This window comes from Phaethon aethereus (assembly GCF_964289735.1).
Source record: "Phaethon aethereus genome assembly, chromosome: 1".
NCBI classification, from domain to species: Eukaryota; Metazoa; Chordata; class Aves; order Phaethontiformes; family Phaethontidae; genus Phaethon; species Phaethon aethereus.
In genome coordinates, this window is record NC_138575.1 from 192,496,246 (window position 1) to 192,517,056 (window position 20,811).

Sequence of the window (20,811 nt, forward strand, 5' to 3'; positions counted from 1 at the left end):
GGAGGGAGAGGCCGTGGGAAGAGCGGGGCGGTGTCCCCTGCTGCGGTGGGAAGATGGCGGCCGTACTTCAGGCCCCCGCTAGGGGGCGCGCGGCGGCTGAGGCCTGCTCTGCCGGCGGCGGCGAGGGAGGGGAGGGAAGGAGTTGCGCGCCCGCCATGGACAGGTTCGCGTGGACCAGCGGGTTGCTGGAGCTGGGGGAGACGCTGGTGGTCCAGCAGCGCGGCGTGCGCCTGTGCGACGGGGATGAGAAGGTGATGGGAGCGGCCCTGCGCGTGGCCTGGCGGCGCGGCGGAACCCGGAGCGAAGGGGGCGGGGGAAGGGCACGGCCGTAGGCCCCAGCCAAGGGGGCGGTGGGGGAGGTGACTATGGGTGGTATGGCACAAGGGGTGCAAGGAGGCCTGAGCTGCAAGAGAAGCATCGATCGGAGGTGTGGGAGGACCAGTACGTTTTGCTCCAGGGACTGGCAGGGTTTGGCTCTGTGAGAAGATTGTTAGGGGGGAGGTCCAGGCTTTGTGGGAGGAAGGCTTTGGACGGTGGGTGCCACATGGAGGGAGGTGGTCGTCCTTACAGGGCGTGTGTGGCTGGTGCCACTGACATGAAACTTGATGTCCGCTGCTGGGGCTGTCCCTTCCGTGTCAGGGGCTAAGCCCTCCCCCGTGTTGCTCCGCAGAGCAAGCTGTGTTCTTTGGCTTTGACGTCATGTACGGGGAGTGCCATACAATTCACACCCGGGTCATGCTAGTAGCTGCAAAGTGCTCTTTAGCTCTGGTCGTGAACGGTGCTCTCTTGCCCTCTGTTTTCATCTGAGCCTACTCAGTTATTGTTTTGCATTGCGGCTGGGGTAACTCTTGATTTCTCGTTTTTCCTCACCGGAGTAGGTGCATACCCTCATAAAAAGCTGTAAACACATGCCTTCCGTTTTAGAAATAGGAAGCAATTTTGCTAACACGGATTTTTCCAAATACTGATAGCTGTCTGATAAAGAACTTTTCAGCAATAAAATGGATAGAAGCAATACTTCTATGTGATAGGCCGGAAGATTCCAGACTGTGCATAGCATCTTCTTACCGGGTTGCTTTGCTTTTTTTGCCCAACTTTTACTTTCTTTGCCAGCAAATAGTGTTCGAAAGCCAATAGCGCTGTTTAAAATATGGTATTTAGGAATGCTTGTATATCTCACACAGCATATGGAGGGAGGATCCTTCAGGATTTCCTGGGGGAAAGTTTATACAGTTGAAAAAGGAAGTTTTTGTATATCCATCTAATCCTTTTATACTAATTTTCTCCATTGTTTCCTAAACTTCATGTATTATGTTTTCTGAAAAAAGAGAGTGTTCTCAAAATATTGTCTTGTTTAATCTCATTGATATGCTACAGTAATGTGTAATGTTTCCAAGATCAGTATTTATGCAACTTACTGGTTAAATTCGTTGTTGATCTGTTTTCTTTTTCCCATGTAGGTGAAATTTGATAGTGGAGTATTACTGCTTAGCACACACAGACTAATCTGGAGGGATCAGAAGAATCATGTAAGTCCTACTTTTGTCTCTTTTATGTCATTCAATTCTAAATTCCTTAACAAGCAACAGGTAGCTTGCAATTAAAAGACTGCACACGGAGAGAATTTTCTTTCCTTTATGTGTATTTTGTTTTAAAAGCATAGTCCATTTTTGCCTCAAGAGTGGAAAGAAAATTATGTTCAGGAATGTTCTTTCACCCAATTCTGCTTTAATAAAATAATTATGGGGAGATGAGGAGGGATGGGAATGAATCATATAAATTTTCCTTTTCTATGGCACAAAAACAGAGGAGAAAAGAGTGTGGTATCATGCATTAAAAAAACACTGGTTTGAGACTGAAGGTGAGGTTTTTGGCAAATCATAATGTGAACTCCTCTCCCATGCTTCTTGTCTAGCAAAATGTTTTCTTCCTCATTGTTTTCAAGTCCAAATTTCCCTGTCTTCTGCTCCCACCATATAGTCCCGGACCATGATTTGATAATAGGATGTGTTTGGTGGCAGTATTATTTTGCACGGGTCTTACCCTTCCAACTGCCTGTTCTTGTGCTGAACCATCCCATCAATAAGCCAGAACATTTGTCTGTACTGCTGTGGAGATTTAACTCAGAGGTTTAGTGGCAGAACTACAGTGTAATACTGCTACTGAATGCTTTGTATCATCAAGCCACAGCCTGAGAGTGCAAGCTAGAAATGGGTGAGAAAGACTACAAACACATACGAAGCTCTAAGCATAGACTGTGACAATGTGTTCCACTTTGCAGCTGCAATTGAAAGAGAAGTCCTTCTCAGAACCAGATTGGATTATGCTTGTTTTGGACACAATCTTTTAGAATTTTAGCCCTGGAAGCCAAAGTTGACATCGAGCACATTCAGATGACAACTCTTCAAAGGCGTATTTTATTCCATTGGATTAGTTTTGTGCAAGCATAGGTGAAGCACCTCTTGCACCCAAAGGCCATTCCCTACCAAATATCACATCCTTGCTCCAAAGCAGGGAGCTACTTAGAGTCTTGTAAGGTCACCAAGGATGTTCTTAATTTGGCAAAGCAATGTATTTTTTCCTTAGGGATTGTTTGCAGGAACAGCAGAACTATTTTTAGTACAAATTTTTCAAAATGTTTTGAGAAGTGTTCCCCAGGGTGCGTTTACTGTTAAAGAAGACAAGGGGGTGATTTTCCAGATCATGAACTATTTTGTATAAATTAGCTTTTTTTTTTTTTTTTTTTTTTGGCACAGTCAGCATGGGATAATTCAGTTGTGCTAAACTATCTGTGTAATTCATCTCTTATTTCTTCATCAGCATCTCTTCTTTACAGGTGGGCATGTACTGCAATGTGCACTGCTTCTGGTCTTCTCACTTGGACATTTTACTTGCTTGGAGTAACATTAAGTGTTACGGCTTCAGCAAGGCTAACAACTGTCCATATTCCCATTCTCTCCTTCCCAACAAAAGGGTGACATTCATCTCTTGTCCCTAACTTCCCCTGCTCTTAGGCTGCATGATTCCTTGTATCAAGATCATTGAATTTTCTAAATCAGCAGAGAATAAACTTGGAGAATAATAAAAAAGTTTTCTTTTAACAAATTAATTTAACTCAGCAAAGATTCTGACAAGCTCCAGACTTGATTAAGAGAAGGGGCAGAAACATGGCCAGGAGATGGGTAAAAATTACCCAGTTCTGATCTAATACAGACCAGTTCTGTCTCAGTAGAGCCAGGTTTGTTTTTTGATTTTAAATCTGTGGTACACAAATAACTTTGTTAGTGCAGTAAATGAGGCTGAGTCTTCTCAAGCTCTTAGGATTGAAACACGAGGAGCACGGTGCCCTTTTATTTTCATGGTGAGTCGTTGTCTAAACTCAGCTGTGATATAACATAAGCCTTAGAAACCTTAGCTAGCTTACCTAGAATAAACTTGTTGAGAGAGTCCCTTTCTATGATGTCAGCAAACTTTAGTAATAAATGGGGCACTTGTCATTAGGTTAACATAGCAAACCTTTTTATGAAAACAGACAGATGTGTTTTATAGCTGCTGCTGTTACACACCATCTGCAGTTGAACGGGATAGAAAATACAGTGACTTACAAAAGACAAAAAAATAATTCTTTTAAGTTTGTTACATAGCTAGATTTGTACAACACTTTAAATCAGAAAGTGATGCATAATGTGAGCATGAGACATTAGGAAAAAAATATCCAAATAAACTCATGGCATTTTCAACACATCTCTCTTTGTGTCCCTTCCTCTTGTTTCTCTCACCAGGAAGGGGTCATTCTAAGTCCTTGTGCTTACAATAAGTTCATAACTTTCTAACTGTGAACTAAATGAATCAATCATTTTGACAGTGTACATACTATATATAGTTGGACTCTTCTGTCATTTTCAAAAACTTTTTCTTTTAACGGAAGTATCATTTTGCCTGGATTTAAAGTGTCCCAGGGCTATGTGGGCATTTTACAAACAGTAACTTGTTCTATGTAACGGCTGTAGAATCTGAAGCCATAGAAGAATCTAAATAGCTTGTATTAAGAGTTTTTAGAACAGGAAGTACAATCCATGTTTTTTCCCAATGAGAAAATTAGTCAGAGTTCCTGTAGGTATACTTCCCTAATCTCCAATTTAGTGAGTATTTAATAATTTCATGCAAAGAGGAACCATTTTGGTAGTAGGGACTGAGAGGGCCCCGTAACAGTGTTCATTGTAACCTGGAGTTAACACACCCTCATGGCAGATGGAAGAGAGGTTCAGCCTGTGTTTTCTGTATGCTGGGTGACTGTGCCTATCTCCAAGCTATTGTGTGGAAGACAACATTCACCAAAGGACACTCACCAAAACAAGACCAGGAACCTAATTAGATGCTTTGAATAGCTCCCTTGAGCAATTTCTGTTTCAAATGCAGGTAGAAAGCGTTTAGCCTGGGTAGGTTAGTCTCCCACAGATGGATACAGTCTTGTTTCTTGCTCTGCTTTGTTTTTTCTAAAGCAGAGTTCAATAAATGTGTGTTGAGATGCATCAACTGCTGGATTAAGTCCTTGGGTGTGGGACAGATGGAGAAATTCCTGTTCCACTCAGAGGATAGTCTAGTTTTTTTGATGTTGAACACTTGAAAGACTGGTGCTTTTGGATATTGTTTTAGCTCCCAAAGTAACATCAGTGCAAAAATGTTAAGAACCTGTGAGCATTGTGCACCTACAGGGAGAAGCTGCAGTAGTGTGGAAATTTTAGTGTTTAAATTTTGAACTTAGATACTAAAGATTTGTTAAATTCTCAAGTCCTATGAATCTAGCTTGAGATGCCTAAAGAAAATGCATTGACACTTAAGTTTGCTTTTTTGGTTATCTGGAACTCAGTTTCAACTTTGTGTTGAGTTTTCTACTTATATTTCTCTTTAATAGATTGTTTCTATTGTTGCCATCATATTTCATATGGAGCACCTCAGGCAGCATCTGTAGAAAACTGTACTGTTTGTGAAATGGAGAAAGAGAACACTTCGTTTTAGAGAATGAATAGTCAGGATATGGCTTCAGTTTCACTTGTGTTTGCACTGATTATTCCAGGAGTGCTGCATTGCTATACCTCTGTCTCAGATCGTCTTTATTGAAGAGCAAGCAGCTGGGGTAGGAAAAAGGTAAGGTGATAGTCATTGTCTTTTTTAGGTGGATAGCTTGCCCATGCATGTTATGTGAGGAACCCGAGATGAATATATTAATTCATGGTAGGTTTCATTTGCAGTCCACGTTTCCAGATTGACAGCCACAAGGACTTGCATTATTCACTTGAGATCAAATGTGTAAGAGAGTCATGACAAAGCAGTGTTTGAGGTGATTTATTAAATAACTGTCTTGTAATCGCAAGCATGTGTTCTAGCTTGCCATTTTCATTTGATGAGTCATAAATGACAACAGTGATTTGCTAAATCTAAATTTGAAAGCTAATTTTAGTCTTTTGTGCCACAGAACTGGTTGGGGATAGAAACTCTGCCAGATGCCACGTTATATAACTTTTCATGACCATATGATTGATTTTGAGCATGGAAATGCTAGCAATAGTTAGAAGGAACTCAAGTGTTTCCACTTACTTGAATAACTACTTTAGTATTATGATATGTGTATGAAGAAGTTTCTCAAGGAAAAAGAGAAAAAAAATTAACTGGAAAAATATATAGGTAATTGACATCTGCTTGCTGCCTACAGTCAGGTGGGTAAGGTAATATGCTGGGGGTATCCAGAAGAAATCGGGTAATTCACTAATGCTGGAGAAGTCAGTAAATAAAGACACATGAAAAAAGTATCAGTAAAATGAGATGGGAATGGCAAACTTGCAGTCATGCTGTGATAGCAGTCTGTTATGTTCCTAAAATAAAGCTATCTCAAGGTTTGTTTTGGTGATAGGTGTCATTTTAGACTGTTATTTCCATGCATGTTACCTTTGAATGTTGGTTTTGGACAAATTAACATACAGTGTTCGCAAGTGACATATACAAGTGGGATAGATTAAACATAATATTGAGACCTTTTGTTTTCCTGCGACAAAGATAGTGTATTTTGGCAGTAGTTATTGCAAGTCAAAAGCCTTGCAAGTGACTACTTGATGATTAGTTTTTATCTTAACTAAAAGATTTTTCAGAAATTATTGCTTGAAATATTAGAATTTGTTAGGTTTATTTCTTGAGAATTGATGGAATTTGTGAGATGCTGCTGGTTTAGAGGTTATAGTAGTTTTTATGCAGGATCCACTATAATATTGAGTCAAAATACTTAAATGTTGATGCACAAATGTAAAGCATTATTTGATGTACTTTAGCTCTTATGTGAGATAAATTTAATAGAGGTTTTGATTAAATTATTAGCTTTGTTGAAATAATTTTTTTAGATATTACAGAAAGCTGCCTCTTTTCTTTCCTTTAACTTTTTCTTAGTGCCAAAATAGTAGTTCATCTTCATCCTGCTTCTTCAAACAAAGAGCCTGGTCCATTCCAAAGCAGCAAATACTCCTACATCAAACTTTCTTTCAAAGAACATGGGCAGATTGAGGTAGGTTTTGTGCCATGCAAGCCCAGCACATCAGATCTTTGGACATGCTTTTCTTCTGTTGCTGCGGTAGTGATAATTTTCCATGATCTTTCCATGTTTACTTTTGAGGTGGAGCTTTTTCACTACATCCTTTTTGAAGACAAACACCATGAGCCTTCAAAGTTCTATACTTTGGTTAAATAATGCCAATAGAGTTCAAAAAATGTCAAGAGGCGTTATTAGGCTTTGTCCTTATTTTAGTAGTTTTAATATAATCTTATACTTCCTTTTTTAGTTTTTAAATGGAACACAGGATTTTCCAAAGTGACATTTCTGAAATCAGTTAAATGTTTAACAGAGTAAAAGATGTTTCTTTGTAGCTAACCCTCTACTGAACAGGAATCAAACAATTTATGCCTAATAGTCTCTCTAATTTTATTGCTGAGCATTTTCTTTTGCCTCAGAGCTTTGTTTCATTTTATGTTTTTTAAATCTTTTTTTTTTTTCCCTACACCAAATCTCAAAGTCTTTGAGCATTCTAAAAAAAATGTAATATAAATGTAAAATACATTTTTAAAAGGCGGCTTATCCTAAACTTTCTTTTCTAAACAAAGAAACTACACTCAGTCAAGAAATTTCACAGTATGTAAGATCCTCACTTGAAGAGACTGAGAACTTTAACTTTGAACAATAAAAAAAGCCATACCTGTTCACTGCAGAAAACCAGATTTTCAACTTGAATGAGTTATAAATGTCTTATAAATGCATGTGCTTGATCAGACTCACTTCCATTTCTTTGTGAGCAGTTTTCAGCTTAGAACGAGTGTAGATTTATGCCTAGTTATAATCGTATTTGTGTTTTGCCTAATCCTAACCTTATTTATTTTAATGTTAATGTTCATGTCTGAAAATCAAACTTACTATGTGTAGTGGTTACCTGGCATATCAGTTACACTCCAGATCTTTTCTTTATGACTTCAGAATGCTTTCCTGTGGACTCTGAACAACCATAAGAATGGAATAGATTTTCGTTCTGTATTTTGGTCAGTGGGATACACTTACTGTTAACTAATTAACTAATGCCACCTTCTGGTATTAGCAAACAAATAAGTGTAATTGATCTGTGTGGTTGTCTTTATATTGTTGAATTAACAGATCAATAGTAATTGCATCATTCAATTTTCCTTCCTTTTAAAAGCATGTCTTTGAGCAAACCTCAACATTTTTAACTTTAGCATGTTTTGGAACATTTTGAATATCTGAAAAAATACTTCACTCGTGAATTTAACTAGTAACTACCTGGCCTTTCCTCTAACATGTATATTTTTGAAGATTGTATGTTAAGAATTTCCAGATAATGGATGTTGTACTGTGGATGTGTAGGTGTTACCATGCTTTGTCTTACAGTGGCATTTATTTCATCTGCCACCAATATGCTAAAAATACCCAGAGGTATTTCAGTTTGTGAAATGTCTGTTGTAACTCTTCTAATGTTTGCAGTTCTATAGACGATTATCAGAAGAAATCACACAAAGGAGATGGGAGAACATGCCTACTGGTCAGCCCATTCAGGTTAACAAGGATCCACAGGTATGTGCAGAGCTTCTGAGCAGCATCTGTATATAATCTCTTGTTTCCACTTCTTGCTGCCCCTGTATACTGCATCTGTCGTGCCTCTCTAACCAACACCATGGGCACATGTGGGAATTCAACTGTGCTCTGCCTGTTTCTTCACTGGCATAAACTAGTTTCTCCTTTGCAGTTTGCACCTGATATAGAACAGTGTCCTCTCTTCCTTGGGTGTGTTTAGACTTGAATAGTTGATAATGAGCTCAATTTTTTTAAGGTAGTCACACACAGAATTATGTAAATATTATATATGTATTTGCGTATAATTTTATTCAGCGTGAGAGATCTAACGAAACTGAAAGATTTTTTTGGTCTTAATTGTAATTTCTGTTTTATTTTTTGTGGCTGGAAGTCAAATATATAATGTGTAACTTACATAGTTTCCAAAGATTTATATAAATGTTTGATTTAAATTCATATTCTAAATGGACAGTTGTTATGGAGAAAATCTCTTTGTCATGTGCTACATTGCCTTCTTTATCTGTCTACATACTTCAAGGTTAGAAACTGATAAACATGTTTCTGTATATTTGTTTCTATATATGAATATGTTGAATATATGGATATATTGAACATGTAGTACTATATGAATGAAATAGGATGATTTAAAGATTGTTCAACGTCAAATCACATATGTCCTCCTTTGTAAATGTAGTACCTATAAACATAGGTACATTTGGACTTATGTGGAAGCCTGTACCGTTCGTCAAGAATCACTTCATGAAAATACCTTACCTCCTGTTCTTTTTCTTAAGTCATAGCAAATCATTAACACTAGCACTAAGCTTTGCAGTCAGAGATTTGAGGGCTGGCACCACTGCCACTTAGGTACCAGCCTTTCTAAAACACATTTGGCATCAAATGAAAGGTTCACCATTACGTCAATTCTGATATTTCTCAGCAAGGTAAATTAGACTGCACTTAGCGTTGCGTTGCTGTGGCTATGTTTCTTCAGGCTAGATTTCTTCAGGTAATCGTGTTTAGATACACTCACGCATTTCCACAGCTCTAGTACATATGTTCACAGGAACTTGGGAGGCTTTAATTGAGATGAGCTGGAATGTTCAGTCTGGATCAGGCTATTATGCATCTTCATATTAATAGCTTCAATATAATAATCTCATTATCTGTCTACTACAGCAAATGCTTTACACTTTTATTTTTTTACACTGGTTTAAAAAATACTTTAAAGAAATATATGAAATATTGTGTGCATGGTACCAGCTCTTTGGGGCAACGTTTCCTGTCTTCCAATGTACGGTTTTTCACAGTGAGGCGGATGAGAAAAGTTAGCATTTCCTATTTTGATTTCTTCCATTATTTTCTTTTGCAGGCAGGAAGAATAAGGGCTGTAGGAATTGTAGGGATCGAAAGGAAATTAGAGGAAAAAAGAAAAGAGACTGACAAAAACATTTCCGAGGTAAATACTACTGAAGTTTCAAGGTCAACCACCTGTCTGAGCCATTTACATTCATTCACACTTTCTTTTAGGGGCAGCTGAGACTATTTATTGTTTTTGTTGAGAACTCTGAATTGATTAAGAGTGTATAATTTATAGTTATTTACTTTGTTTAACTGACCAGTATGTGTAAAGGTACTTCATTAATAAATAGTTCCTTTCAAGAAAACTGTTCTTTGAAATTAACTGTGTGTGTTTATAAAATTAATTATGATAGGATTAGAAACCTGAGTTCAGTGGATTTTCATCGGGGGAAGCAGAACACAAAGGCAGCTATCTGCAGAAAGAGGCTATTACAAGTTCAGGGTTTTTTTCTGTCCTCTTTTTTTTTTTTAACAGCTAATTTTGGTTTCAATTTAAAATGTAATATATATTAAGAAGAATACGCTGATCCAAGTGTCTGCACATAACTGTGGTGGTTAGGTTTTCATCTTACAAATATTCAGTTTTTAAATGTCAGATTTAGACTTACAATTACAGTAAAGTGTCCTGCAGTCCAGGCATCAGCAAGGTGTTACAAGGATCTTTGCGAAATACCTGGGCTAACTGGAGACCATCCTTTTCCCCAGAAACAGCACAATAGTTGAATTCCAAGTATTAATACTGATGGACAATAGAGGCACTTAATTTCTTCATATATACCTGGGAGCAATATCCTCAAAAATAGTCTGGTTCTGCCTTGGTAGTAGAGATTAATACAGAGGTACTCATAAACTACATGCAACAGATTCGTTCTTGTGGCAAAGCTTTATGGGATTCGGTGTGCCACAATAAAAAAGGCATTCACTGCTCTGACACATAAGGAAATTATAGTACCTTTGCAGGCTGCGTGCTGTTTCAAGATACTGGTAGCATTAAACTTTTTCCTTTCTGTTCATGAGGAATGTAATGAATGAAGCTCTGTGTGTAGTTCAAAAGGTATTGTGGTTACATGCATGTGTATATAGTTCAAAAGGTATTGTCTGGTTATTTTTTCCTTTAGTAGCTTTGTCAGAGAGTAAAATAAATCCATTTATATGTGTTGTATGAACGGAGGAAAACCGTGACTTGTAAAATCCTGCCTTCCTCCAGCTTTAAATGTTATAAATGACTTAATTTAAAAAATGGTGCCCTGGCTTCCAGGAAAAGGCTTCCTGCATCTGCTGTTCACTGCTGATAAGAATCCAGTTCTTTAGCCTTTTGTTTATCTGAGGAAGTTCCTGTTAGGTGTGTGCACATTCCCCTTTGTTTCCAGGCCTGCCCTCGGTGAGTCAGGCAGAGGAGGAGTTAGACACAGCATGCTGTTTATTTAGCTAAATCAGGGGTTCTTTTGATGAATGATGTTTTCATGCAGGTTATAGAGATTAGAAATAAGCTGGGAAAAGCCTTGTTAGACAACTTTTTGTTGATATCATATTCAAGTACAGTAGAAGGACTTTGATTTACACTAGAGATTGGGAAATCTATTGTAAATTATTGAATTTGGCAGAGTAGGAAGTAAGAAGAAATATTCCAAAGAGAAGCTTTTGTTCTGATAGATTATCTGGTAGATTATTGTTATACAGTGGTATAGTTTCTTTTCTCCCCTTGGACCTAGCTTTGTCCCACTTAATTTTGGATACTTACATACCAAGTGTTAGAGGCTAGACTTCGCCAGTCAGTGGAGAAACACTGGTGCCATTTGGAGGGATTCAGATGAAAAGCAAACCCTGTCCCTTCCTGGAGGCATCTCTTTGTCATCTTTGCATGTCAAATGTCAGACCAATAAGCTTCTCAGATGCCTAAATGTAGATGGGAACTGTTGTGTGTTCGTGCGCAAATTCTGTTGAAATGTGTCTTTCTTAGTGGGGTAATAGTCAGAATAAGGTAGGGATCGCATAGAAGCAGTAGCTAGAAGCCATAGGCAAGATGTGTGTCTGGTCATTTGACATAGTCTAACTGAACAACCTTCTTTACTTGTGGCTGGAGGGGTTGGGTGCTGCTGTCAGGCAAGCTTTAGCTGAAAAAGTTTAGGATTTTTTCTCACACCAGTTGTTCAAAAAGCGTTGTTTTAAAATGTTGACCACCTGGGCATGTTGTCATGTATTTGAGAGAAGCGGGTCAGAAGGCTGAATGTGTGTTGCTGAGGATGGGAGAAATTAGAGTTGCTTTTTAATACAGTTGCATTAATATAGTTGCTAACTTTTTTTTTACATTAATGTTTTAGTGCTAGTTGGTTGTCATTACTAAAACTTTTGAATTTCAGTATACATTCAGCTTTTTTTACAGTATATTTTATTTAAGCCTAAAAATGCCTTTGTGGGTTGTTGCAAAATAGTTGTATTTGAGACTGTAGCAGTTTACTAAACTTAATAGACGTGATATAATCGTAGTCCTATGATGGATGTCCAGTTTATTACCTTTTTTTTTTTTTTGTGGAAATAAAAGGTTTCTTAGACTAGAAAAGAAAAATGTACAAATATTTTTTTTTCCCTTGTTCTAGCAAGTATTTTCGTTTTTAGGTTCAACAACGAGAGTTTTCAGACGATGCTTTTTGTCGAGTTTTTATCTTTATTTATATAAATCTGATCATTTGTCTCATGGACCTTATTTCATTTTTTTTAACTGTTTTTTGTTTATTATGGTAGCACCACTGTTCCTATGTGTGTGATACCTAAATAAAGTGATGTTGCCACACATTTTCAGAGGTTTTGTCTCTTCAGTTAAGCATACATGAGAAAACATACACCCTCTTCCTTGCCCATTTGAAATGCCTGTTTCTTAGTAACATCTACTGATTAAAGTAAAATTGTCTTGTCAGGAGGAGTACTTCTGTAGCTTTACAGCTGGCTTGTAGGTGGCCAGAAACAATAGATCTCCTTGAGTGAGGCTTAACTGCTGAAAGAAGACCTACCATCACCACCAAGAAACGTTGCCCCTGCTTTTATGAGAACATAATAAACTTGGATGGTTTAATCTCTCTGGGTCTCAGTATCTCGTTGTTCCTTCCTATCATATTGAACTAATGTTCACATACTAGAAAAGCGTGTGACTGATTTTTTCTTCACTCTTTGTTGTTTATGGATTGTATAATTTTGATTTTAAGACCTGATGTAAAACAGATAATATCAGCCAATTACATATAGTATCTCACATTGTAACATACTAATCTAAAGGGATAGCAGCTCTTACGAATAGCTTGGATGGGTGGACAAAGGCAACTCACTGTATCCATGAAGCTGAATGCTGTAATTATACTGATCTGCAGTGTCTGCTTTTCATTTCAGGCTTTTGAGGATCTTAGCAAACTAATGGAGAAGGTATGGTGTGTGTCGTTTATCCAATAAGTAGACTTATGCTTGTTTTCTCACTTTTAAGCATGCTTTTCTCTGTTGAGCTGACAGTTGACTGATCTATGTGTCTTTCTTGATAGGCTAAAGAAATGGTGGAGTTATCCAAGTCAATAGCTAATAAAATTAAAGAAAAACAAGGTGACATCACTGAGGATGAGGTACATGAGTTTTGTTTTTAAAGTCAACAGAAATGTTCCTATGCAAAGCAAAAAGCTACCCATTTGATACATGTAATGTTAAAAAGAACACTTCATGGTTGGGTTTTTTGTTTGAAGTCTACATAAATCAAAAGTGACTTACTTGTTTAGTGTTAGCTTTTCTTTTCACCCTTTCTTAAAAGCAAAGATTTTACTGCCTTTGTGTAAACTTTTGTATTTTTGACCTCTGCTAGTCAAAAATAAATTATATTAAGTCTTACCTTCTTTTTGCTAGTAACTGACTTTATTGGTAGTGAACTGGATGGATTTATTCACCAAAATTGTCTTATAGTAATAAATCAAAGACTTTTAAAAACCAGAATCAGTCACTAGCTGATGTACTTCTAAATTTATTTGTTTGTTTGTTTGTTTAGACTATTAGGTTCAAGTCCTATCTACTGAGTATGGGTATAGCTAATCCCGTTACTAGGGAAACATACGGATCTGGTACACATTACCACATGCAACTGGCAAAGCAACTAGCTGGAATACTGCAGACCCCATTAGAGGTAAAATACCTAATTTTGCACCAGTGTTTTCCGTGTGTTGCTGAATTTTGTTGTAAATGTGTTTTGGCTGTAGTACCGTGCTCCTTTTTAAAGTCTCAGATTTAGCAGCACAACCTCATATTCAATGTTTATGGAAAGAATATATATCCTCCTTCTGAATAAGAAAGTTTAAGTAAGAATTTTTCTTTGGAGTAATGGCATCTCAACTTCTAATTTGCAAATTATCAGTGATACTTAGAAACTCATACTAGCAGTCTTTCTTCTATTTGAAGAGCCCTGTATTCATCCCTTGCTGTAGAGAAGGGGTGGAACAACACTGACTTTGAAAAAATATTTTTCAAATATTTGAAAAAATACTTTGAAAGTAGTCAGTATTTAAACTGCTTAAAAATTACATACTTTGCCTATATAGCACAGAGTTATTCCATAGATTACCTCCCCTTAGTAATATCTCTCATTTTATTTTATCTGAAGCTATTACAGAATTCAGTATTCTCACCAAAAAGTTAGATTGTTGCAACTTAGTAGGCGATGTGTCTACTAAAAAGCATACATATTACAGTATTTTTGTGAAAGTTATATGCTACCTACTATGATCAGAATGGAAAACTGAGTGTGTCTGAACAGTAAAAGGGGTAAATTGATTGATAGATTTAATATATTGAAATTCCTTGTTCCTGTGATTTATTATCTGCTTTAAAATCAAAGTAATTCACAGTCTTTGGATGTATTACCAGTGTTTTGCATTTTAAAATTATTAGAGAAAGATATAACAACTTAATCTCTCATGCTAGAAATACATGGTATTGCCTGGGTAGGTTTTTTTCCATTAAAGCCCACCATTTAGCTCTTCTGTTTTACCTGTTTAATCAGTTAAATTCAAGTTGAGATACTGTGTTTACTAGATTAATGCTGTTTCTCTTACCAGTCTTGTGCTTAACACAGGAGCGAGGAGGGATCATGTCACTTACAGAAGTGTACTGTCTGGTAAATCGTGCACGAGGATTGGAGGTGAGAAATTGGTTCTATCAAATATTTTGTAAAATGTATTCAGTGGTAAGGTAATTAATGAAAAAGGGTAAAAATGTTCCTTACCAATTTCTCACTCTACCTGTCTAACAGCATGAAGTGGTCAGCCCTTTATTAAAATCAGTTTTTTTTATCTTTTTCGTTTCTCCTTCTTCCATGTAATATTTATGTATCCTCTATAAGTTGTCATAATGTATGCTGCTTTTTATAATACCATGTAAAAGGGAAAATCCATCCTTATCTGGAAAGAAAACTGAAAGGACAGAGAATACTAAAGAACAGTAAATGTTTGTTTGCTTTTTTGTATGTTTGGTTGGTTGTTTTTTTTTACAAAATACATAAATTCTTTCTGTAAACAAGGCAAGAAGAATTATTATAGAACACATAGTAAGGGAACAGAAAGAAGCATAGAAGCCAAGAAAGTAGCCTGGACAATAGAAAGGAAGAAAACTAACAATATTGTGTAGCCTGCTGTATTTTATAGCTGTACTTATTAAAACTGTTTTGGTGTTATGCTGTATACTTGAAATGCAAGCTGTGAATAAATATGTGTTACTATTTTAATAGTTGCTGTCACCAGAAGATTTAGTAAATGCTTGTAAGATGCTAGAGTCACTGAAATTACCACTAAGGTAAGAGCTTTACAGATGTATTTATAAAACATGGCACTCAGAAGTCAGACCATGGTGCTTCAATGACTTAATATTTTATCTGCAGTAGACTTTTTTGGTTTTCTAAACAAAGTCATCCTTTGCTGAAAGGATGCTGCCGTATGCACCAACATCCACTCTACATTAAAATAAGAATTTTTAGCCGTGGTTCACTTTGCTAGGAAGACAATATTCTTTTTACTTCCAATACATTTTTCTTCAGGCTGGGAAAAGTGTTTAAGTTAGCCCAGACATATGCCCTGCTCTTTTCAGTCTCTTCAGGTTTTGAAAATGCTTTTAATGTTACATTTTACAGAGTTTGTTTTTGTTTTGTAATGTGGTTTTAGGTGTGGATGCATTAGAAGTGTGACCACAGGTGATGTGCACAGGGTTTTTAGTTACTTTGGGACTCTCTCTTGATTTTAGGCTTCGTATATTTGATAGTGGTGTGATGGTGATTGAACTCCAGTCTCATAACGAAGAGGAAATGGTAGCTTCTGCTTTAGAGACAGTAAGTGTACTTCATTTCCTTCAGTGTTCTGACTGTGCTGGAGAAATTTAAACACATTAGGTATAAAAACTTGAGGTATGGGATTTCCTTTTGAGGTTTTGAAATACAAAATATTCCACTTCCAAATCTTCTAACAGTAATACTTAAATAGCAGTTTTCATCTTCGAAGTGCTGTGCAGGCAATAATCTTAGTCATTGCTTTCTCTTTAAAGAAGAAATCACTTTTCCATCTCTCTTCAAACTTCATTAACCTTCAACCGTCAAATCTTTTGCGCTATAGGATGAAATTCCTGGCATGTATTAAGCACTTAACAGAAGAGGACTTCAGACACTGTACACAATGTGCTTGAAGGCAGTGAAAGTACCTCTTAAATGTTGATATAGGCAGTTGTTTGATTTGGGTTTATTTCAGAAAATAGCACATTGTATGTGTAGCATCTTGTACCGAGTTTGCTGCTGTGAAGAACGCTCAGTTGGAGAGTAGTGCATATAGAATTAAGTTAGCTTCATCAGGAAAAAAAGTAGTATAAATTGCTCAGTGTGGTAAACCTTCATGGTCTTTCTACCTCTGGACTCTTTAAAGTCCTGCTATCCCGTTATTTGATGCATTTTCCTGTGTCTTTTTCAGTGGGATGTAATTTTTTGTTTTTCATAAAGTTGAGTAAAGGCTGATTTGGTGTATCTGAAGTTAAACATCAAAGAGGACTTTGACTTGGGCAATCAAGAAAAAGTAGGGCTATCACAAACACCTTCTCAGTTGATACATGAGGTAGACTCTTCAGTGCGTTTTGTATGATTGTTACTGTATAGCTTTCTCATCAAAAAGATTTTAAGCTAAGAGAAATGTATATAGCGATCTAAAAGATACCATCCTAAGTTATCAAAACTAAAATGCTTAAATCTTTCAATTTATGTTAATCCTTTCAGTTTATTTTCTTATATTTACAGAAAAATACCTAGTCCATTTTAGGTGTTTTTTTCCTGATTATTTTTCATTTCTGATTAATTTGTTGCTTTCAGTAAGAGTGTTTATCTCTTTGAAAGGAAAGGAAAAAACTTATCTTGATAACAAATGAGGTCAACCACAAAAAGCAACAGATGGTGGATTTATTACTGAAGTGCCTTTTTTTCTTTTATTTTCGTAATATGAGACTTTGACTCCATAGAAAAATGTTAAGGGAGAGGCTTTGAATGACGAAGGCTAGCCTGTAAGGGAAAGGGAAGGTGAGATCAGACTTGAGGCCAAAAGCACCCTGTACTTAATGTATAATGTACAATGACATGAAAATTCTGAGCAGAATTGAAAGGAAATCACAGGATTTCAGACAGGAGGGAGATGCAGTTTTGAAAGGCTGGTGAAGACAGGAAATGACATGGAAGTCAAAGGAAACCGAAGTCACCCTTAATGAGAGTAGTGGTTTGGGAAGGAAAGATAATTAATCACCCATACACATATTAGATTGTATAGCTGACTTCCATTACTTCCATTTTTAAGGGGAAATAGTCATAATTATTCATACTTTTTTAAAATGCAGACAAACTAGTTGTCTTCACAAGGGATTTGCTACCAATTTATCACTTCACAAGGCTAGACCTGAGTCAGTAGCTGAGAGAACTTCATTGTTCTTTTAATGCCATAGTTTATTTGTGTGTTTGTTTTTTGACAGGTGTCTGAAAAGGGTTCACTCACAGCTGATGAATTTGCTAAGCTGGTGGGGATGTCTGTTCTCTTAGCCAAAGAAAGGTAAGTAATAATTGTTGGTTTTAAGAATATCTTCTTTCTAATACTGTTCTCAAGTAATACAGCACATCTTCTTTTGCTTCCTCTAGGCTGCTTCTTGCTGAAAAGATGGGCCATCTTTGCAGAGATGATTCAGTGGAAGGATTGAGATTCTACCCAAATTTATTTCTGACACAAAGCTAATGTAGTTCATGTACAATTTGTTATGTAACAGTCAAACGAGAGCAGAGAGCAGAACCCTTCCAACAACGGACTTTAGAATTTTTATTTTGTTAGTCAGCTGCAACAGTGATGAACATTGCAACGCTTTACAGTTCTCAGGTATTTCAAGTGTTGAATCCTCTTCGGTGGAACTGAAAGGAAATAAGAATCACCAGAAGTCAGAAGCATGTTAATTGTCTCAAGCTGGCTAGCTCATGTTTGAAGTTTTATTTGATGTGCTCTGTAGTTTCTCATTTCAAGAGACGTCTGATGAGGATTCCACACAAGTGAAAGCGGAGAGAATATCCCTGTAGTCTGGCATGAGGGTCGGCACCCAGAAGAGAGGTTGCTGCATACTCCAATTTCAGTTTGTCTAAAGCAACAAAGCAGACAGATGTATCCGTAGCGATAAGAAAAGTGACTTTGGTGTGTTCTGAGGTACAAGAAACAAACCAGTGTAGAATAACCCCTTTGCCCTGAAGTGATGAACCGTTTTCCAAGAGAGGATCTTGGGGTTCTTCTACTTTCAGACAGAAAGAACCTGCTGCAGGAGAGATTAACATATGTTATGTGAATCTAGAAAAAAGGGTGTTTATTTTGTCATGTCTCATGCTAATATCTCAGATAGAAGCGTTGTTAGCACAGACTTCCTCCCTTCTCTTTCCTTGCCATCTTCCTTCCTGTCTCATTGTGTTGCACTTTGGGTGCCCTTTCTCTGTCCTTTCTTTACGTAGCAGAGTGTAGTAGCCTCCTGACACTCTACCAGACACTGTGCTTTAATGTGCTTGGTTTTCATCTTGTACTTCTAACGGAAGATCATTTGTTCGCTTCATCAGCCTGTTATCTGTTTTGGAGAGACAGTTCGTTTGCTTATATCTCGTATGTGAAAATTAATGTGCTTTCAATAGTGAAGGGAGGAAGAAGACTATCTCCCTGTACTTAATAGTCACGAGCTATTTTAATGTTTGGTATTCCTCACCCTGTGTTCACACTGAGTGCAATTTGATAGTCTCAGCTTTCATAACTCCAGTGGAGTTGTTACATTACTTGAAGATCTGTTGTCGTGGTAATAATGGTAAGTAAGTGGATGTTTACAATCCACATCACTTAAATTTTTGGCATTTTGAAATGACCAGTTTTAACAAATAACAAAACTCGTTCAAGGTATGGGCAAGAACAACATATAGGTAACTGTGTTGTGGTTGTAATGGCCAAATCAACATTACAAAGAAGAAGAAAAAGGCTTTTTAGAGCCCAGAAATATTTTCATAACTATTTTCAGCGTTACCATAGGTTAGACAAGGGTTAAGAGCCTGCCAATAAGGATTTCAGCACAGAGATTCCTACCGTGATGATGCTTTTGGTTCATAGGATGCTCATTTAGATCCAGGGAATTATGTCCTCTTATCCTTGTCACGAGCAAACTTCTATGCAGTGCTTTCTTTAGGACAGTTTTCCTCTGTTTCATGAAGGTGCTAAAACTAATGTATTTGACACAGCTGAAGGAACTGGTTCCACACTATTCTTGCTCTCTTAACCACCTTGTATCATCTCATCAGGAGCCTTAGGCTTGCTGCTTTTCTTCATCCTTTCCACAACCCACAGAAGAGATCTACGTGAGGTACACCAAGCATCATGCATCTAAGGAGGGACTGAAAAGTGAGAAATTCAGAATCAAAAAGCTGATTTGTGACAACTGTTTCTTTTGCCCAATACCCAAATCTGTCAAGGGAGACCGGTGGTTTATGGGCCTGAACCTCTCCTCACAAGGTGGCATGTCTTCTGCAGAAAGAACAAAACCAGAAAGGAAATGCCAAGTGTAATCTCCCAGCGTCCGTTCCTCCAATCCTGAGAATCTCATTATTAAGCAATTTCATTAATTAAGCAATAACAATACAGTCTATTTAGAATGATGGTACCTTCTCGAGCTTTTCTTTCTCAAGGTTTTTCCTTGACTTTTTTTTCCCTACAGGGGAGAAACCTATAGGGTAAATTGTAGAGCTGGTTTAGAATTTAAACATATGTGAGAAAATGAGACAATTACTACTAGAACATAATAAAAATGAAAAGATTTTCTTAAATAGACTGCTCTGTTTTGTTTTGGTTTTTTATTTCCTAAATGTTTTGGGCAGCTTTAAAATCTTTACACATCAAAATCTTGTGGTTCCATGGGGCAGGTTTTTAAAGTACATCGTATTTTTGCTGTCTCATTGTGGACCCAAAAGAGTGCAAAACAGTTTTGATTTTAAATTAAAAGGCAGAATTAAATGTAATTAGAATGCTCTGGTTCTGTTGGTGAGTAGCCTGTGACCCATCCCAGGCCAGAATCGCAAAACTACAGATGTCTCCTCAAGCACCAGTTGCATGAGGGAGCCAGTCTGAGTCCAAGCCAAGCATCTATCCTGTGCTAGCATTGGAAAGGCATTTGACACATCCAAATGTGTTTTCCCAGCTGAAAAGAAAACAAATCATGTTTCTGATACCACAGTGAGCGCCAGCTGTCAGGAGAACAAATGGAGTGACATGTTTATGGGTGTGTGGTATCATGGTGGTACGTCACACTGTCCTAAGCTGTCATTGCCCAGTCCTGTTTCCATTGGCAATACCAGCAAAAAAAAAAAAAATCTATTTATTTAAGGAGGATTATAAGAGAGGAAAATAGGAGTTGACATTCTCACAGGTCATTCCAGTTTAATACAAGAAGGTGCCTTAAATGAACCTAATTTCCTTTAATGTTTTGATTATTCCTGGAATATTTGTACCATGATAAATGAACATTATCTCATTTTGCCAGGGCTGCCCAGTTATACAGTCCTTTGAACAGAGGCTTGATTCAGAGGTCTGTTCAAAAAGTGCTTGTCTTTTTATGGAGCAGTCTTAAGTGATGATTATGTTCTTCATTTGAAAAAACGGACCTTTTTATACCTCTGACAGGAAAAGAACGCCGCTCAGGAATCTGTACATCTTTTCCGTTTCTCCTTTGCCCTTGTTTTCAGGAATATTATATTCAGTCTATGGAAACATAGATCTAATCTGAACTAT

At 37.2% G+C, this 20,811-nt stretch overlaps 1 protein-coding gene across 2 annotated transcripts; it reads left to right on the forward strand.

Moving 5' to 3' along the window:
- Window positions 1–155: 155 nt before the first annotated feature.
- VPS36 (vacuolar protein sorting 36 homolog) lies at window positions 156–17,751 on the forward strand (the record flags this gene model as incomplete). 2 transcript variants are annotated; one of them, XM_082004160.1, is made up of 14 exons in its annotated part: window positions 156–251; window positions 1,461–1,529; window positions 5,078–5,148; window positions 6,439–6,553; window positions 8,033–8,122; window positions 9,495–9,581; window positions 12,866–12,898; window positions 13,012–13,089; window positions 13,503–13,637; window positions 14,583–14,648; window positions 15,234–15,298; window positions 15,743–15,827; window positions 17,495–17,571; window positions 17,658–17,751. In XM_082004160.1, 14 exons carry the CDS (start codon window positions 156–158, stop codon window positions 17,749–17,751), a joined length of 1,161 nt encoding a protein of 386 aa, XP_081860286.1. The 2 variants fall into 2 exon arrangements, with proteins under 2 accessions (XP_081860286.1, XP_081860287.1); XM_082004161.1 differs by having other exon boundaries at window positions 156–224.
- Between the last annotated feature and the right edge of the window lie 3,060 nt (window positions 17,752–20,811).